This window comes from Thermobia domestica, chromosome 7 (assembly GCF_964235325.1).
Source record: "Thermobia domestica chromosome 7, izTheDome1.hap1.1, whole genome shotgun sequence".
NCBI lineage: Eukaryota > Metazoa > Arthropoda > Insecta > Zygentoma > Lepismatidae > Thermobia > Thermobia domestica.
This window is the reverse complement of record NC_137460.1, coordinates 264176900-264192309: the sequence shown is the minus strand read 5'-3', so window position 1 is coordinate 264192309 and position 15410 is coordinate 264176900. Positions and strand designations below refer to the sequence as shown.

General features: G+C 36.9%; 1 protein-coding gene across 1 annotated transcript; it reads left to right on the top strand.

Annotated features, from left to right (window-relative positions):
• Window positions 1-13680, top strand: LOC145690884 (uncharacterized). Its single transcript, XM_081766289.1, has 5 exons — window positions 1-504; window positions 8098-8339; window positions 10151-10322; window positions 11985-12081; window positions 13503-13680. The coding sequence occupies exons 3-5, from the start codon at window positions 10157-10159 to the stop codon at window positions 13567-13569; spliced, it is 330 nt and encodes a 109-aa protein (XP_081622415.1). The 5' UTR covers window positions 1-504; window positions 8098-8339; window positions 10151-10156; the 3' UTR covers window positions 13570-13680.
• The last annotated feature ends 1730 nt before the right edge of the window (window positions 13681-15410 follow it).

The following is a 15410-nucleotide window of genomic DNA, read 5'->3' as shown; positions in this document are numbered from 1 at the left end:
GAATATCATATCTCGATTTAAAAAGACTGTAATATACCCTTTCAGAAGTGCTTCTTTTACAGAAGACTAATTTCTGATATCTTTAGTAAATGATCGTCCAAATCCCTCGTTGAACAGAAACGCACCGTTTCACCAGCAAAATCTATAGACAACCTTACCACGCAGAATGTTGCCGTCATATCTGACCCTAATAGCATGTTGGTTTGCAGCAAGTCTTTCATTATATTTGGTTTTAACTTCCTAGACTTTCCGTGCACTGTACACCTGCTGCAGGCTTTTTGAAAGAGTTACCCGCACATGTCTTAATTTGATTTTCACTTGCTAGATTTTACTTACCCCGGAGGCTTGCTAGAGATTTGTAGCAAGTGTATCAGTTCTAGTTTCTACCAACAGGTGGCACAAAAGTTTAATTTTAGAAATTTCGCGCCAGGTCGCCATTTGTACAGGTGCTAAGCTAGAAGCAAAGTGCGTATTTAGGTAGAAGTGGATAATTAAGATAATTACGTAAGTATCCAGATGTAGAGATAATTTATATTTTAAACGTGTATTGTTTGACTAAGTTGTTGAGAAAAATATACTGAGTGTATGTTGGTATGCAGTAAATGTTTACTTGCATTATACCCTTGTGTACGGGAAGGTTCTAGATTACTGGTTTGTAAATGACATTCAAAATTAATCAGTTTCTACAGCACAATATGTCTTTATATACGTAAAAACACACACATATATCTTAATTATCTGATATGAGCCGTAATTCCTACTGTCTAGTTTCAGTTGTTACTATGAAGTGGACAATCAGGACAAAATAAAAAAAATTCAAAATAACTTATCACTGGTCCATCTCTATCATTATTCGATGTTACTATATATTGGTTAATAAAACCAATGTAAAAATATATTTTGTAACATTGGCTACAATGTGACTTGTGTATTTAATATGTACTCGAACTCATGTTTAAATACTGTGCTACTGCAAGTGAAGATTTGCTGTGAAGTTTACTTGCATTATACCCTTGTGTACGGGAAGGTTCTAGATTACTGGTCCCCCATGTAGATTAGTAGCTGGGTAGGTTTTAAAGTTTATATATTAGCTTATACAGTATTGCCGAGCGAGCGTTAGCGAGTGAAGGCGGGTTAGAGCCCCGCAAGGCACGTTGTTTTCTGTCTTTATTACTGCTCAATGGGAAGGGGGACCAGTAATCTAGAACCTTGCCCTTGTGTACATTGATAGTTAATTGAATACTTACGTAATTGTAGCTTTTTGATCCTGATTTCCACTTCATTAAAATCGAGAACGGGGGAAAGATACCGATGGTAATTGCAAATAATGGCTTAACTTTAATTATTCCCCTCCACTATCAAAAAATCGAAATACTTAATTCACAGAGTACTATTACCTTTTAGATGTATCCCTGCTCTATCAAACCTACGAAAAAGTGCAATAGCCTACTCAATTCACACAGTATTGCCGAGCGAACGAAGGTGGGTTAGTAGCCCCGCAACGCTCCTTGTGTTCTTGAAATTCATTGCCGTGGTGGTAGTAGTAGTAGTAGTAAGAACTCGAAATTACCATTCCTTACCTCATTTCTCCTACAAATTTTGCAGACGTCTTGTCAAAATGGAGGGGAGTAACTAAAGTTAATGCAAAATAATGGAGAAGTCTAGGAACGCCCCTCCAGTTTCACTGTGCAAAAAGCTGCGGCATTACTCGAGCAGACGGCTCTACCAAAATTTCACACATTTATTGCGTTTTCCGATTTCTTCTTGCAGAGCTTGCACTAAATGAGGAGCTAATGCATAAACCACGAACTAATTTGTGCTAGGTGGCCACTAAAAGCACGAATGCTATCTAACTGAGTCAGGGCAGGAACGCAGCAGGGGGCCCGAGCGGAGCGAGAGGTGCGTCCGTAGGGAACAGGCGCGTCAGCGACGGGGGCATACGCATAAACAAGGATAGTGTAAAATACATAAGACATCCGCAATAATTTTCACCTTCTAAAACACTTAAATAATTGTAATAACTCTTACTTTCAAAATTGCTTCACTGGTTTCCCGGGTACAAATGGCCCGCTGCGAGGAGAAATTTGTTTGTTTTGAATTTTTACTTCTTTTCCACACGTCACATAGTTGATTTTACGTTTTAACACACTATGACGCTGCTAAAACTTTATAATATGACACTTTTTATCACCCAAACGACATAAGTGTATTAACCGCTTGCCCGGAACACTGACATATATTGCCACAAAAGTGCCGAAGCCACCCTCCCCCATCCTGCTTGCTCTGGGGCGAGGAGCAAGGTTCTAGAACACTCTCCCTCTCCATTGAGTTGTAATAAACGTAGAAGCAACGTGCCCTGCGGGGCTTCAAACGCGCTTTCATTCGCTCGGCAATAGTGCGTGTGGATTAAGTATTGATTTGTTGTACAGAAAGCAGCGAATCTGACTCACGTGAGAGGACCAGTGTTCTAAAACCTTCCCCGAACTAAGCTAACTGAAGCTCGTAATTTGTTTGGGAACCATGGATCCGCTTCCAAATTACCCGATCGACTCACCATAGCAAAACCGGGAAAGGGGGCATGTGTTAATTTTAGTCAAAGTTTTGAGAAAATTACCGTGCGAAATGGAGAATTTGTCGTTTGTATGCTTGATAATACGTGAAGATGTATTTGTTTCATAAGTGATGATGGAATTACTTAGCGGAATGTTACAGCATCGTTGGATTGTGGGAAGTTTCCGAGCGGTACGTGCTAATATTTAAGAACGACACCGCGTTTGTTAAATCGAACAGATATTGAAGGAGGTCCAGCAAAAGGTGAACTATTTGTATTTTCCAAAATACAGGGTAAATAATCATAGTGAGTTTTTTTAGCTACAATAACTCTTATCACATCTGTTTACACAGCACATTTAAATAAATAAATAATATGGTATGTATTAGCAGGGTTTGAAAAAACCCGGCCCGGGCTTTTTTGAAAAAGCCCAACCCACCTGGGCCCATGTGGGTTTTTCGGGTTTAATTGGAGTTTTTCAGTTTTTTTCGAAATATTTCAATGTCTTTGGGCTAAAAGTGTTAAAATGTGATTTATATTTGAAGATTGTCATTGTCACAACTTGCAACAATTTTCTTCTCACTGCTCTTTTGAAAAAGTTGCCGTCATTTTGAAATTTTACATTAGATTCCCGAGAAAATCTGTACAGCAAATTTAGCGTAACTCGTGCTTTTACTGTCGAAATTTCAACTTAAAAGACTGAAAATTGCGCTTTGTACCGTGGATACTCGCTGTTTTGAAAAAATGGCCGCCATTTTTATATTTTACGTTAGTATACCGCCAAAATCTATGCAGGAAATTTAGTGTGTCTCGTGCTTGTTCTCTGAAAATTTTAACTTAAAAGGCCGGAAGTTGTACCCTGTAGTGTGTGTGGTAGAGGCAGTCAAACGAGTTGAGTTGCTTTTGTGTTTAACGTCCCTTTCAGCAGCGAGGCTATATGAGACGGGACCTACTGATTAACATGGAATCCGAATCACATGAGCTCCCTCCGGGAACCAAACCTGGATCTCCCACGCCGAAGACGCGTACACTAACCGCTTAGTAATGAAGGAGCTCGGCAGACAAACGAACAAATATACATCAAGTCATCCAGAAGCCTGACTGACGTTTGCCAAATATGAATACCAAACGGGGTCTATTAATTTAAAACAAAGATACAATTCATGTTATATGAAATAAATAAATGTTTCAAAATGTTTTATATGAAATTAACATCTTCCAGCGTAAATGAACTTCCCATATTTTCTCCATGAGAATACGGACACCTCAGATCCCCCCTCAACTTTCCAACACAGTGCAATGAACTGTAGTCTGGTTATGAACAAAAGTATAATAGGCCGCCGTGGCTCAGTGGTAGAGCGTTCACCTCTAGTGCATGGGGTCCCTAGTTCGATCCCAGCTCGCGCCAAGTGAGCTTTGTTGTGGACAAACACCTTGTGCGTGGGTTTTTTGGGAATCACGTTTCCTCCCACTTTCTTCATTCCGTCATTTCATTCATTTCTCATCATCACCGTCACCTTGAGCATAGCAGGCATAACCATGAGACTAAAACTAAAAGATTCAATTTATTTTTTTTTTTTCAAGAATATAATAAGCGAAAGTTCACTAAGCACCAGCTGCTTTTCTCTCTTCGTACCCTGCAATTAATTGTGCGGACTGAAGATGCCTAAAAACTTAAGATGTGCTATAAAAATGCTTTATAGGAAAACAATATGCAAATTATTTAAATCAGTGGTACAATCTGCCTTCAATATTCTTCGCGCGTTTAGCAATATTTATTTACATGGCTGTATTTGCCAAAATTACTTTCGTCAGTTTAATCTGATGAAAAGCTGATTTTTCTCCTTGTGTCGTGTGTAATTGTCAGGACCAGATTTACATTTTTCTAAGACCTGGACCAAAGCAGAATTTTGTACCCTAGCCTCTGAAAAAGATTATAATTCTTGTTAACTTATCTAATGTGTTGCCGTAGAAAAGGTTAGTCATCTTTCCTGTGTTTGTAAATGTAGAAACACTCAAAGCCATCTTTTTTTTTTTTTTTTGTAATGTTCCGGAAATTATTCGAGTTTCCATAAAATGCAATGGAAAAAGTAGCATTGCAAATTTCGCTCGCTATCAAGTCGGATTTTACCCGCTATCAAAGTGGTGTAATAACTTCCTGGAAACTGTTACCTGCAACAGCCCACTGTTCATTCACTAATTACAGGATTTCCAGCCAGTCAGATTTTTTTTTTTTTTAACTTTTCGAATAAGCTGATATTAATAGCAGAAATGGAACGGAGTTAAAATACGGGACATTTCCCTGTCACGACTAAATTTACGGGGACGCGGGACACTCGGGCCCAAAAACGGGACTGCCCCGTTTTTACGGGACGTATGGCAGGCTTAAGCGTAAAATAAACTGTTTTATTGTTGAAGTATTCATTTCCGATCCTTCTGCGTTTAATTTCCCGAGCACTTCTTTCACGGCGTTGAACTCAGCACTTGAAATAGTAAGCGGTACATAGTCTTCGAAACCCCGAGCATTAAGCTTCTTAAATTTGACAAGAATTTTTACGCTATTGCTGGTGTTGATTCTACAGAATGCTTATTTGAAGAGTAGCAACAAATGACTGAACTAAACTGTTATTGTTGGAGAACCAAATTTTAGTTGAAGAAACTTGTGTTTTACATCAAAAGTAAGAAATAATACTAGTAGTTTTACTAATGTATTTACATGTGTACTAATAGTACCGGCACCTATGACCTTAAACCCGTCAAACGTATGAGTGATAATGTTCCTCGGGGTCGCCAAGTCGACGAGCATACTATTCACGGAAAATATTTTCGAAAGTACAAAATCGCTTATTTTACTTCAAATAGGCTATAAGCATAACCCATATATTAATTTGTTGTATAACTATCTCAAGCTAAGGTAAGTTTAAAAAAAAACTTTAATGCATTCAGAACTTTATAAAGGTCTTATGTTGAATGTTATTGTATACCTTAACATGAAAGCCTCTAATTCGCCCAAGGAAAGTCTAAAATCTGATGAAAATCATGTGATCACCTTAGTTGTACCAACAATATACTAACAAATAGGTCAAAAACCCAGGTGGGTTTTAAAGTGTTTTTTTCCAGGTGGGCACAACCCGAAAAAACCCACCGGGTTTTTTCGAGCTGCGCCCACTTGGGCAAACCCTGTGTATTAGTTACAAGTTTTCATCTATTTTGTCGCATAGAGTGACCCTGTCTTTCCGCCATCAATTCGATGGCATTCTTGATATGAACATACTGTTTGACAGTGACATAATCTGACGCGTTCAAGTAGTTCGGCAAGCATCGTATCGTTTGACACAGAATTGCATTCTAATATGCGCTTGTGGTTTTACAATTTATTAATATTTTATATATATTTTTTTAAAAGAATATTTTCTTTCATTTGAAAAGAATTAAAGGAAGTCTGAAACAAATACCTTATAACCCTCTAAACTAGCACCTATCCAGGACGCGGAGCCGCCTCTACATAAACCCATCTTTTTTAAAGTTAATTTTGTGGACGGTCTCATCAGACCCTTACAGGCTTATGGGATATAATACTGCCATATTCTTCTCTGAGTACGGGGCGCGGTGGCTCAGCGATAATGTTCACCTCTTGTGCGTGGGGTCTGGTTCTATTCCAGCTTGCGTTAAGTGGGCTTTGTGGTGAACAAACACCATGTGTAACAGGGGCGTCATTTAGGGAGGGCAGGAGGGGGCAATTGCCCCCCCAAGAGATTGAGGAATGCATATGCTTTAATAGATTGTCTACTAATATACTAGTACAGAACGTGAGATTCTTATGTCAGTAGTGCTCTTGCCCCTCTCAAGCAAAGTCTGAAATGACACCCCTGTGTGTAAGGGTTTTCTCTTGGTTCTCCCATTTCCTCCCACTTTCTTCATTTCACCATTTCATTCTTATCATCACCGTCTCCCTTAGACTCGGAGAAAAGTTTTGGGACGTTAAACTCAATATTTAATTTCATTCTCTGAGTAAAGGAGTCTTTGCTTAAATACTTCGGGTACTGAAGTACCATTTTTTTGTTGATATCTGAAAGTTAATAATCGAAACAACTTCCGCAACGTTATGCGAGAATTGGTACTATTGAACTGTAGCATTTTCTTCAATACTAGTGTGGACAGCTTTTTTTTTTTTTTTTTTTTAAGGAAAACGGAACAGTAGAATACATTATCTGCCATTAATCGATTTGTTACTTTCATTCTTATTAAAAGTTCGTTTCATTCGTATTTAAAGTTATATAGCCTGATCTCTTTCATTATTACTACTACTCAGCTGATGATGTAGGGATAGTGTGTCTGGTTCCCAAGCATCGTTCGGTAGGTTGAGCGTGGGCACCAAGCTTGCTCCGGGCAGCCGTCTTGACTGAAGTTTTCCTAGTTTCTCAGTGCCACCAGGCGAATGCCAAAATAATACCTTTTATAAGGCCATGGCTGCTGCATTTCAAGATCCTTGACCTTCCCCTTTCCCTAAGGATTGTATGCGTAAAGGACTAGAGAAATTGTATTCAATTTATTATTACTATCTCAATTATTTATATATTGGAACCAGAGGGGACGTGGGAAAAAATTGTCGGAGCTGATCTTTGATTTGTAATCTTTAGTTGGGCCGAATGACTTCTTGATATGTCTTCAAGTTCCCAGGTGTGGCAAAACCAAGATGTCAACTAAATCTAATATGGCCGTCACTCTGTCACTCAGGTTTAGTGTTTCTCTCTGTAACTTGGAGATTTAAAGCACATACATTGGCTAAATCTCAACAGAAACACATTACATGTTATGCTGGGTCAACCAAAGAACGTTTGTTTGTTTTTCGTATAGTGTAAAAATTGAACTGTTACATTGTGTTGGGGAATTCTGCTGGACTTCAGTTGGTCGAATTCGACCCTTAATTGGTAATTTCTAACGGGCAGGTTTGGCAGACATATTTCTGAAGGGCCCTATTGTGTTTGCCTGGCTACAGTATCTTTATTAGCTGTTGTCACTCGGATGGTTAAGCCATTTTCCTGTCAGCTCCATTAAAATAGGCGTGGTAAAAATGTGGGTGAATAAGAGCCATAATGTTTTTTTCTCGTAATAACGGTTAACCTTCCGATTTTGATATGCCAAATCCCTGTAGGTGTAAATTATTTTTTTAAGGAGTGTAAGTTACGTGATGAACCGGGGATCAAATCTGGGACCTTCGAGCATACGTCCGATGTGCTACCAACTGCGCAGCCAATCGATTCACTTCTCAACCACATAACTTCCACTCTATAAAAAGTTGTATACATTCTCTTTATTGTTAGTTCCCTTTTTTCTCTACGTAATTACATTCATCAAGCTTTTTGTTGCTGGTGTAACTTTTATTGTAAACTAAGATTATTCTATATATACAGTATATATATACCTTAGAAATCTAAAAAGGAACAGGGTAGTGGTAGCTCATATAATTTCACGGAATGTATACGCTTTGTGAACATTACAATTTATTAACTTTACACTGACGTAAATGAAATTACCTGTTGCAGGACATGAATCGTTTTCGAATCGACAGTGGAGTATTCTACAACAGTGGATGATAGATTTATCAAACAGTGTAAACAATCTGGATAAAAAGGTGAATAATATTCTAGGCAGTAAGGCTGTATCAGAAGAAGACGAGAATGACGACCATTTTGCTTCTTTGGGCGTGCTAACGTAGAAAACATTGGAATACTTCCATAAGTTTGAACAACAGTTGAAGGACAACTCTAAACTCAGATTGAAATTGGTAAGCAACATTTTTCTTTGAATGTAGCTGTGTATATTATATTGTAGTTGGAGTTTATTCTGAGATCCTAATTCTAGAGGTATTCACCTGTTCATCGATATGTCAGGCGTTGCTTTTTATTTTATATTTATAGGTTATACCTTTCTAGCTTGTAGTGAATGCTACTTTCTTTGATCTATGTTTGTTTATTCACTGATAGAAGTCATGGGGAACCTCCCCGATATTTCGTTTTCTCATACAGTCTGAAACTACTTGGCACATACATTATGTGCTTCTCATCTAATGCTGTGTGGTAAACCGTATTCCTCAAAGTACTGTTTACGTGGGCCTGTTCGAACCAGTTGCCCATGGTGGCTCAGTAGTAGAGTGCTCACTTCTAGTTTCAAGGATCCGTGTTCGATCGCAGCCCCTGCCAACATCGTGCTCGTGGGATTTATCGGGGCTTTCCCATTTCCTTCTACTTTCTCATTCCACCATTTCTTTCATCCATCCTTTGTCGTCTCCTTCACCCTAAGCTCGCACAACCATGGGGAGCTAAACTAAATATTTCGTTTCAGTTCGCTTAATTTCTTTTTGAAGCAATGTTAGCCTTAAACAGTCGACGGAATCGATTGAAAGTTAATTTTAAAAGGTGTGGAGCGTTTGGTAATCATTCGCTAGGTTGTGAGTTCTAATTACTTTTATAGTCATCCTGATTTTTTAAAAAGTTTTTTATAGTTCCACGTAGACATTTCCGAAGTGCATCACTGAAAAGAGACGGGGGCTTAGTAAACCCAAGATTTTTTTGAGTTCGACAGTTTCCACTATAGCTTGAAAAACAGAAGGGCAAAGATTGGCACGTGGGAATTGTCCAATCAAATTTGTTAATGCCTAATACATTATGAAATACTTCTATCTTTCTTTTGTAGATGCTAGACATGAGCAACAAGCACCATATTGTTGACATAAGTATTGTATATTATTATGATGATGATGATTGTTTGAAAGTTTGCTCATGTCATGTAAGCTGCGTACTAGATTTTTACGAATAGAATTGGATCATGCATATTTTTAGGCAAATACGATATTTTATTTCTGTAAATACTTTTAGTTTACTAGAAAAGTGAAAAGATAACTAATAGTTGAAACCTCTGTATAGTCTTCCTTAAACAGGTTAATGATCTAGCTTCTTCTGTTGCATGCTTGCAAAACCTGAAGAAGCTTATTCTGAAATAATTTCTCTATTGAAAATTTTTATTACATTACCGAGCTCCAGTTCCTTTACTGATGCTTGAAAAGGGCAAGGAACTATCTCCGATTTTCAGTTTCTGCTGATGGCCTTCACTCGTAGTGATTTTATTTGTGCACCGAAAAAGAGAGAACTTATATACCAGATGGATCTACGAATAGATGGCAGAAACCTCTCTGTATTTTTTTTTTTTAACTTGGTTCAAAATTTCAGAGAAGGAAGCTCATAACCATGTAAAGGGTTCTATTTATTTTCCATATTCTCCATTGTTAAAATCAGTTGACTGATTCGTGATTAGCAAATAATTCAACAGTGAAATTGTTGCAGGAATGAACAAAATAGAAAATCACAATACGCCACGCATTAAATCCTTTATGTGGATAGGAACAGCCTTCTCTGCAAGCTTATACTCTCTAGGTTTAAATTTGTAATATCCACCTTTGTTTAATGTGAGTGGGAAATACACGTTTTAGAGGAAAAAGATAGTTCTTAATAAGACAACTTTAGTCTCTTACATGTAATATGTAAGCTTGTAGTTGCTTATTGTGAAAAATAGAAGCATTAAGTATCTGCATTTTTTCAGGTTCAAATGTTAATCAGTACTGGTGGTCGTGATGAGAAGACGCTCGTCTATAATATGCTCCGACGCCTCTTACATGATGAATTGGCCCAGATGTTCACGTTAAGTGGGAGATCGACGAAGAAATTGGATAAGAAAGCGTTCATTGGGACACAAATTGGGAATATTGTATTACGTAAGTACTTTATACAAAATTTTCTTTATACTGATACCTATAAATCTCACTACTCCGATCGGACTACCTGATGAGGTTTCCCTTTATGTCTTTAGTTCCAGCAGACGAATGATGGGATGGTAGATTCTGGGACTCTGCCTGTCCACATTCTTCCCTTCCCTTATCCCGGCCTGAGCCTTAGATACCCAAGAGGTATAAATACATTCTTTCAAGTTTAGTTTGTGAGTATGTCTAAGATTTTAAAAGGTGAGGGCAGTAAGCTATAAATAATATGCATTTTAAAATTTTTGAAATTTTGGCAACTTTGTTATGCTATCACCCACATCGTATATTGCACCAAGACACCAACATGGCAATTCTTCATTAAGATGTCAGGTAGGTGTTGCTGAAAGAAACTGAAATAATTGCTGGGAGTAAATTAACTTTGGAACATCGGTGATTCTTGACGCTACATTCGAATTATTGAATTAGGCAGCTGTTTAGCGTGATTTTATTTTAAATAAATATTGAAATAGTTGTCATGACTTATGACTTAACCCTCGTATTAAAAGAGGTTCCATAAAAATATTAAATGTAGTTTTAAAATATTTATATAGGATTGCGCTTTACTCACCAGAAGGAAGACATTTTTCAGTTTTACCTATATATTGTCTTTTTACCAGAAATGTGGAAATATCTGCAAATTTGTGTAGCTATCAATATCGGGCCTGATATTTTAGTCGTAATTTTTAACAAGTGACAAACCTGTAAGACGAGTCCGAGTTTCTTTCAACAAAATGTGTCGTTGGAAGTTTAAATTTTTACTATTCTTTTTTGTTACTTTATACGTAGGACGACCTTTGGCTCTTAGAAGTTGTCTGTTGCCGTTTAAATAAGTTTTCGGGGCCAATTTACTGCTGAAATATTCGCTTGTCGCCTGCGGTGACGTTAGGGTTGGGAAGTGCTTTCTCCCATGTACAACAATGATCCGGTAACTTACCTTGATTCGAGGCATTGTTTGCCTTTAGAGGCGCGTCAATATTGTCACTAACGAAGACGTAAACACATCCGCTTCCAACTCAAAAATACGAATTTGAGAGAAAAATCTATTAAAAAAAAAGGTCCGATTATTGAAATTCGAGAAAAAACTTGCGAGTTTTTCTCGCTTTTAGAATTTCAAATTTGATCTTTCTTTGAAAGATAGAATCGTGGGAAGCGCTCTCATATAAATCAAATAATAAATCTTTATATACTAATGATAGTGCTCTCCATGCTTTTCCCTTCGAAAGTTTTTTTTATTTTTATTTTATTTTTAAACTTGTTTTGCATAGTTGTTTGTAAGAATTTAGATTTTAATTCTCACAGCCAATAGAACTACATATTGTATGAATAAATTTTATATTTTTTTTTCGCGCTATAGTTTACAGTTTTTAAACTGCAGCAATGTCCGTGGTGTTTACCTTGTATTTTTCATTTAAAATGAGAAAACAAAGGGATGGAATTAACTCCATGTCCAAGCTGCTTTGTACAATATGAATAATGAATTCCAGATCTTTCTGTCCTTACGAAAAAATGTGAATATATTGATGTAGTCTTGTTCATAAAACTTCGTCCTTACCAGTGTCTTGCATTGCTGTGTATACTCAAATACAATTTTTTAAAAATAATTATTTCTGTTTTGAGATGCGTGTAAGAAAGTGTACATTAGTACTACTGATGAGAAAGTGAAAGAAAACATAGGCGATTGGCTGCACCAAGCTAAAACTAGGTTGACTAGGCTGTAAGTAGTATGCAATTTTATAATTTATGGGTTTGTAAATGAAAACTAGATTTTGGGTTTCGTAAAAGGAAACTAGACTGGATATTTAATAGATTTCTTAATCGCGTCAGCGACTGATAGATCCCTGTATTATAACGCAAATGCCACCTATAATGCAGCCCTTTATTACACACTTAAAGAAATCTTTAATAATTGTCAAATATCATATAAGGGTAATACGTACTTCTGCTTTGTAGTAAAAGTTATGCGTTTCGCTTCTTTAAGCTGATTCGTTGAATGGCTCGAGGGCTGATTAGATACGCAGTAAATCTTTTTAAAATATTGTCGAGGACCCAAGTTTTGTCCTCGAGTGTACCAGCTAGATTCAGAAGGATGATGAAGTCGGAGTGTAGTACTGAAGTACAAGATGGTCATACAGGTGTCTTATTTAGAATTGAATTTAGAAACAAAAGTAACATGCAGGACCTCTTTTATCAATTTGTAAGAATGAAACGGAAACACACTTGAGAATAGGTGATTGTTTGAAGACAAAGAATATAGTAAGCTGACTGGACATTCATGAAGTCACGTTTAGGTTTCTTAAACTGAACATTTCAAGAATACAAGACTCGGAGAAGAAACAATAGGTGACGAAGATAACACGCGACAGTGTTGTCCACCACAAAGAAATTATTAAAATCCCTGAAAAGGACACACAGGGGCTCATTCTGGTTCATTTTGCTCACTCTGACTCATTCTGTTCATTCGCGCTTATTTCCCTCAGTCGGATTCGGATTCTTAAGATCTCAGTCTCTACACCAAACTACAGTCTCTCCATATCCATTTATAACCTGTAGCAGTACAGTAAACAACTCTATTGAACCGAGTACCTCAAGGAGCTGATTCAACGTCTTTACGGCCGATGCAATGGAACAGCAGACGTAGAAGATACAAAAGATGCCAGTGTTTATTAACCCTCAAGAAACCTAAACTGTGTACTGAATGTCTCATTCCTTTAAACAATTACACGTTCTAAGTCTCAGTTATTAGAAATAATAATCACAGTCTTTAATCACTCACTTCTCAAACAAATCACCAGAATTTAGAGAAAAAATATCTAGCCAGAGAAAGAAAAAAGGTTTAGTTTGTATATAATATATTAGATTCGGGATAGCGTTGATAGATACTACTTATATAAGATTTAAGGTAAAACGCTGAGATAGTGATGAAGATATTGCACAAGCTGCGTGGGTGGACAATATATCGTAGTAGGCAGTATTTCTAGTAGAACACTCGAAATATAAAAGTAAACTCCAGTAGACACCTTGATTACAGACATTGTGGAATTAATAAAGCGAAAACTATTAAAATTAATGTAATGAAATATGTAATGAATTTATAATATAAGAAATTGACGGTTTGCATTTCCTTTTATATTTCAGTAAGGAGAAGCAGCAAAAAGAGGAAGCAGCTGCAGTTGGTGGGGAACAAGTGGAAGAATTAACGTAGTACTTTGAAAAGCAAATTTTGTATTACATATTTAGCCCATGGACGAAAAAAAAGTTAACTAACAAGGGCAAAATATAATTAATGAAACTAAATTAAGTGTTGTTCATTTATATTATTTAGAATACTTTCCTTATAATATTGAAGTATTAATTTCTTTTATGTTTTTATTTAATTTCCTTTAGAATATGAACACGAGCCTATAAAAGTCGAAATATTTTTAAATAGACATGAAAAGAGCTAAAATCACCGGGAAGCATTCCAGTTTTCACCCTCCGACGTGTGCTGTTCAGTTAAAAAAGTATTTCTTGCTGTAACGTAAGTCTAGGGTGAGCTTTTTCAACATCAAAGGTATATTAAAAAAAAAAGGGGGTATTCTAGAGTCTTATTGATGCATCCATTCTCAGAAGATCAAGGTTTATACACTAGCGTTTAGTTATAGTTTTGTCGAGGAATTCCATGTGGTTGGATTATAACTGCTATAATCAGGAAGCTTACACACATGTTAAAACTGTTTTAACGAACCACAATGCAGATACAAATAATACCACGGTTACAGCAAAAGAATTTGTAGATTATTTTGTCACATTTTGCTGTTGCAGAATTTTAGACCATACTGTCATTTTCTTTCATATCAATTGGATTCCTGTATGAGTGTAAGTTTGCATGCAGTACCTTCTGCAAGCGTTTCACTTCCATAAGTCATGTGTAAGTCAGCAGGCAGTGGCGAGATGAGCATTAACCTTCGCGGCCTAGACTTTCCATTGTAAAAGAAAAATGCATATTTTATTATTTCTTTTACAAGTACATCACTTGGTCTCGCCAAGTGGTATATCTGTATTATAGCAAAATAATGCACTTTTCTTCTGCAATTAAAGTGCAAGCTGTACTCGCTAATGCATCCTTCAATGTGCTATCACTAGCAGAAGACTTGCAAAGGAAGTAAAGTGCTTGCTGCAGGCTTGCTATGCTTAGTTCTGCACACTTGCAGTAGACTTGCAATGTAAGTATATACGTGCAGAAGACTTACTACACTCACTTGATGAAAACCTGCTGTAGCCTTGCAATGTAAGTATATACTTGCAGAAGACTTACTACAAACTTGCTGTAGACTTGTTAGGGACTTGCAGTGCAAGTCGTATCTTTGCAGAGACTTGCTTATAACCTACAGAAACTTGCTGCCAACTTGTTGTGCACTTGCAGTGCAAGTGACATACTTGCTGAGACTTGCGTCAAACCTGGACTAGCTTGCTGGCAACTTGCTGCACACTTGCAGTGCAAGTAGAAACTTGCTTTCCAAACTTACCATACATTTGCACTGCAGGCGTGCTGCAAGTTCGAAGAGCGTCAACTAGGAAGTTTGCATTAAACTTGCATCAAACTTGCATCACAAGTCTGCTGCAAGTTTGCCAGACTTGAATTGCAAATCTGCTGCAAATTTGTTGCAAGTCATTTTTGCTATCTGGGTATGTGATAACGTCTATGTTAGAATTACTTTGTCCTCCTAATGATTTCAGGTCTACGCCCCTAAGAGCTTCTCATTATGACCCTGGTAGAAATGAAAACACTATTGATATCAGAAAAAATAATTCACAGGCATGGGATAACATCAAATGGTATAATATCAAATTAATTTCAGAAATTAGCTCAGCATATAGTAAACAATATGTCGAGAAGAAAATCACAACGAAAACAAGAAAAAAATTATATATTACTTTAGCACAAATTATAAATCTTTATAAAAGAAGACGTGAAAATTTGTTATAAACAAAATTAGCTTCAATTGAAATAACCTGGACAAGTGAACATCACTTTCATTTTGTTAATGATCGTTATAATACCTG

Excerpts from the sequence above, each read along its gene's own strand:
- LOC145690884 (XM_081766289.1), top strand. The coding sequence starts at position 10,157 with ATGTTAATCAGTACTGGTGGTCGTGATGAGAAGACGCTCGTCTATAAT. Across the intron at positions 10,323-11,984 it reads AATTGGGAATATTGTATTAC|ATGCGTGTAAGAAAGTGTAC; the intron begins GTAAGTACTTTA and ends TTCTGTTTTGAG. Across the intron at positions 12,082-13,502 it reads AAAACTAGGTTGACTAGGCT|TAAGGAGAAGCAGCAAAAAG; the intron begins GTAAGTAGTATG and ends TTTATATTTCAG.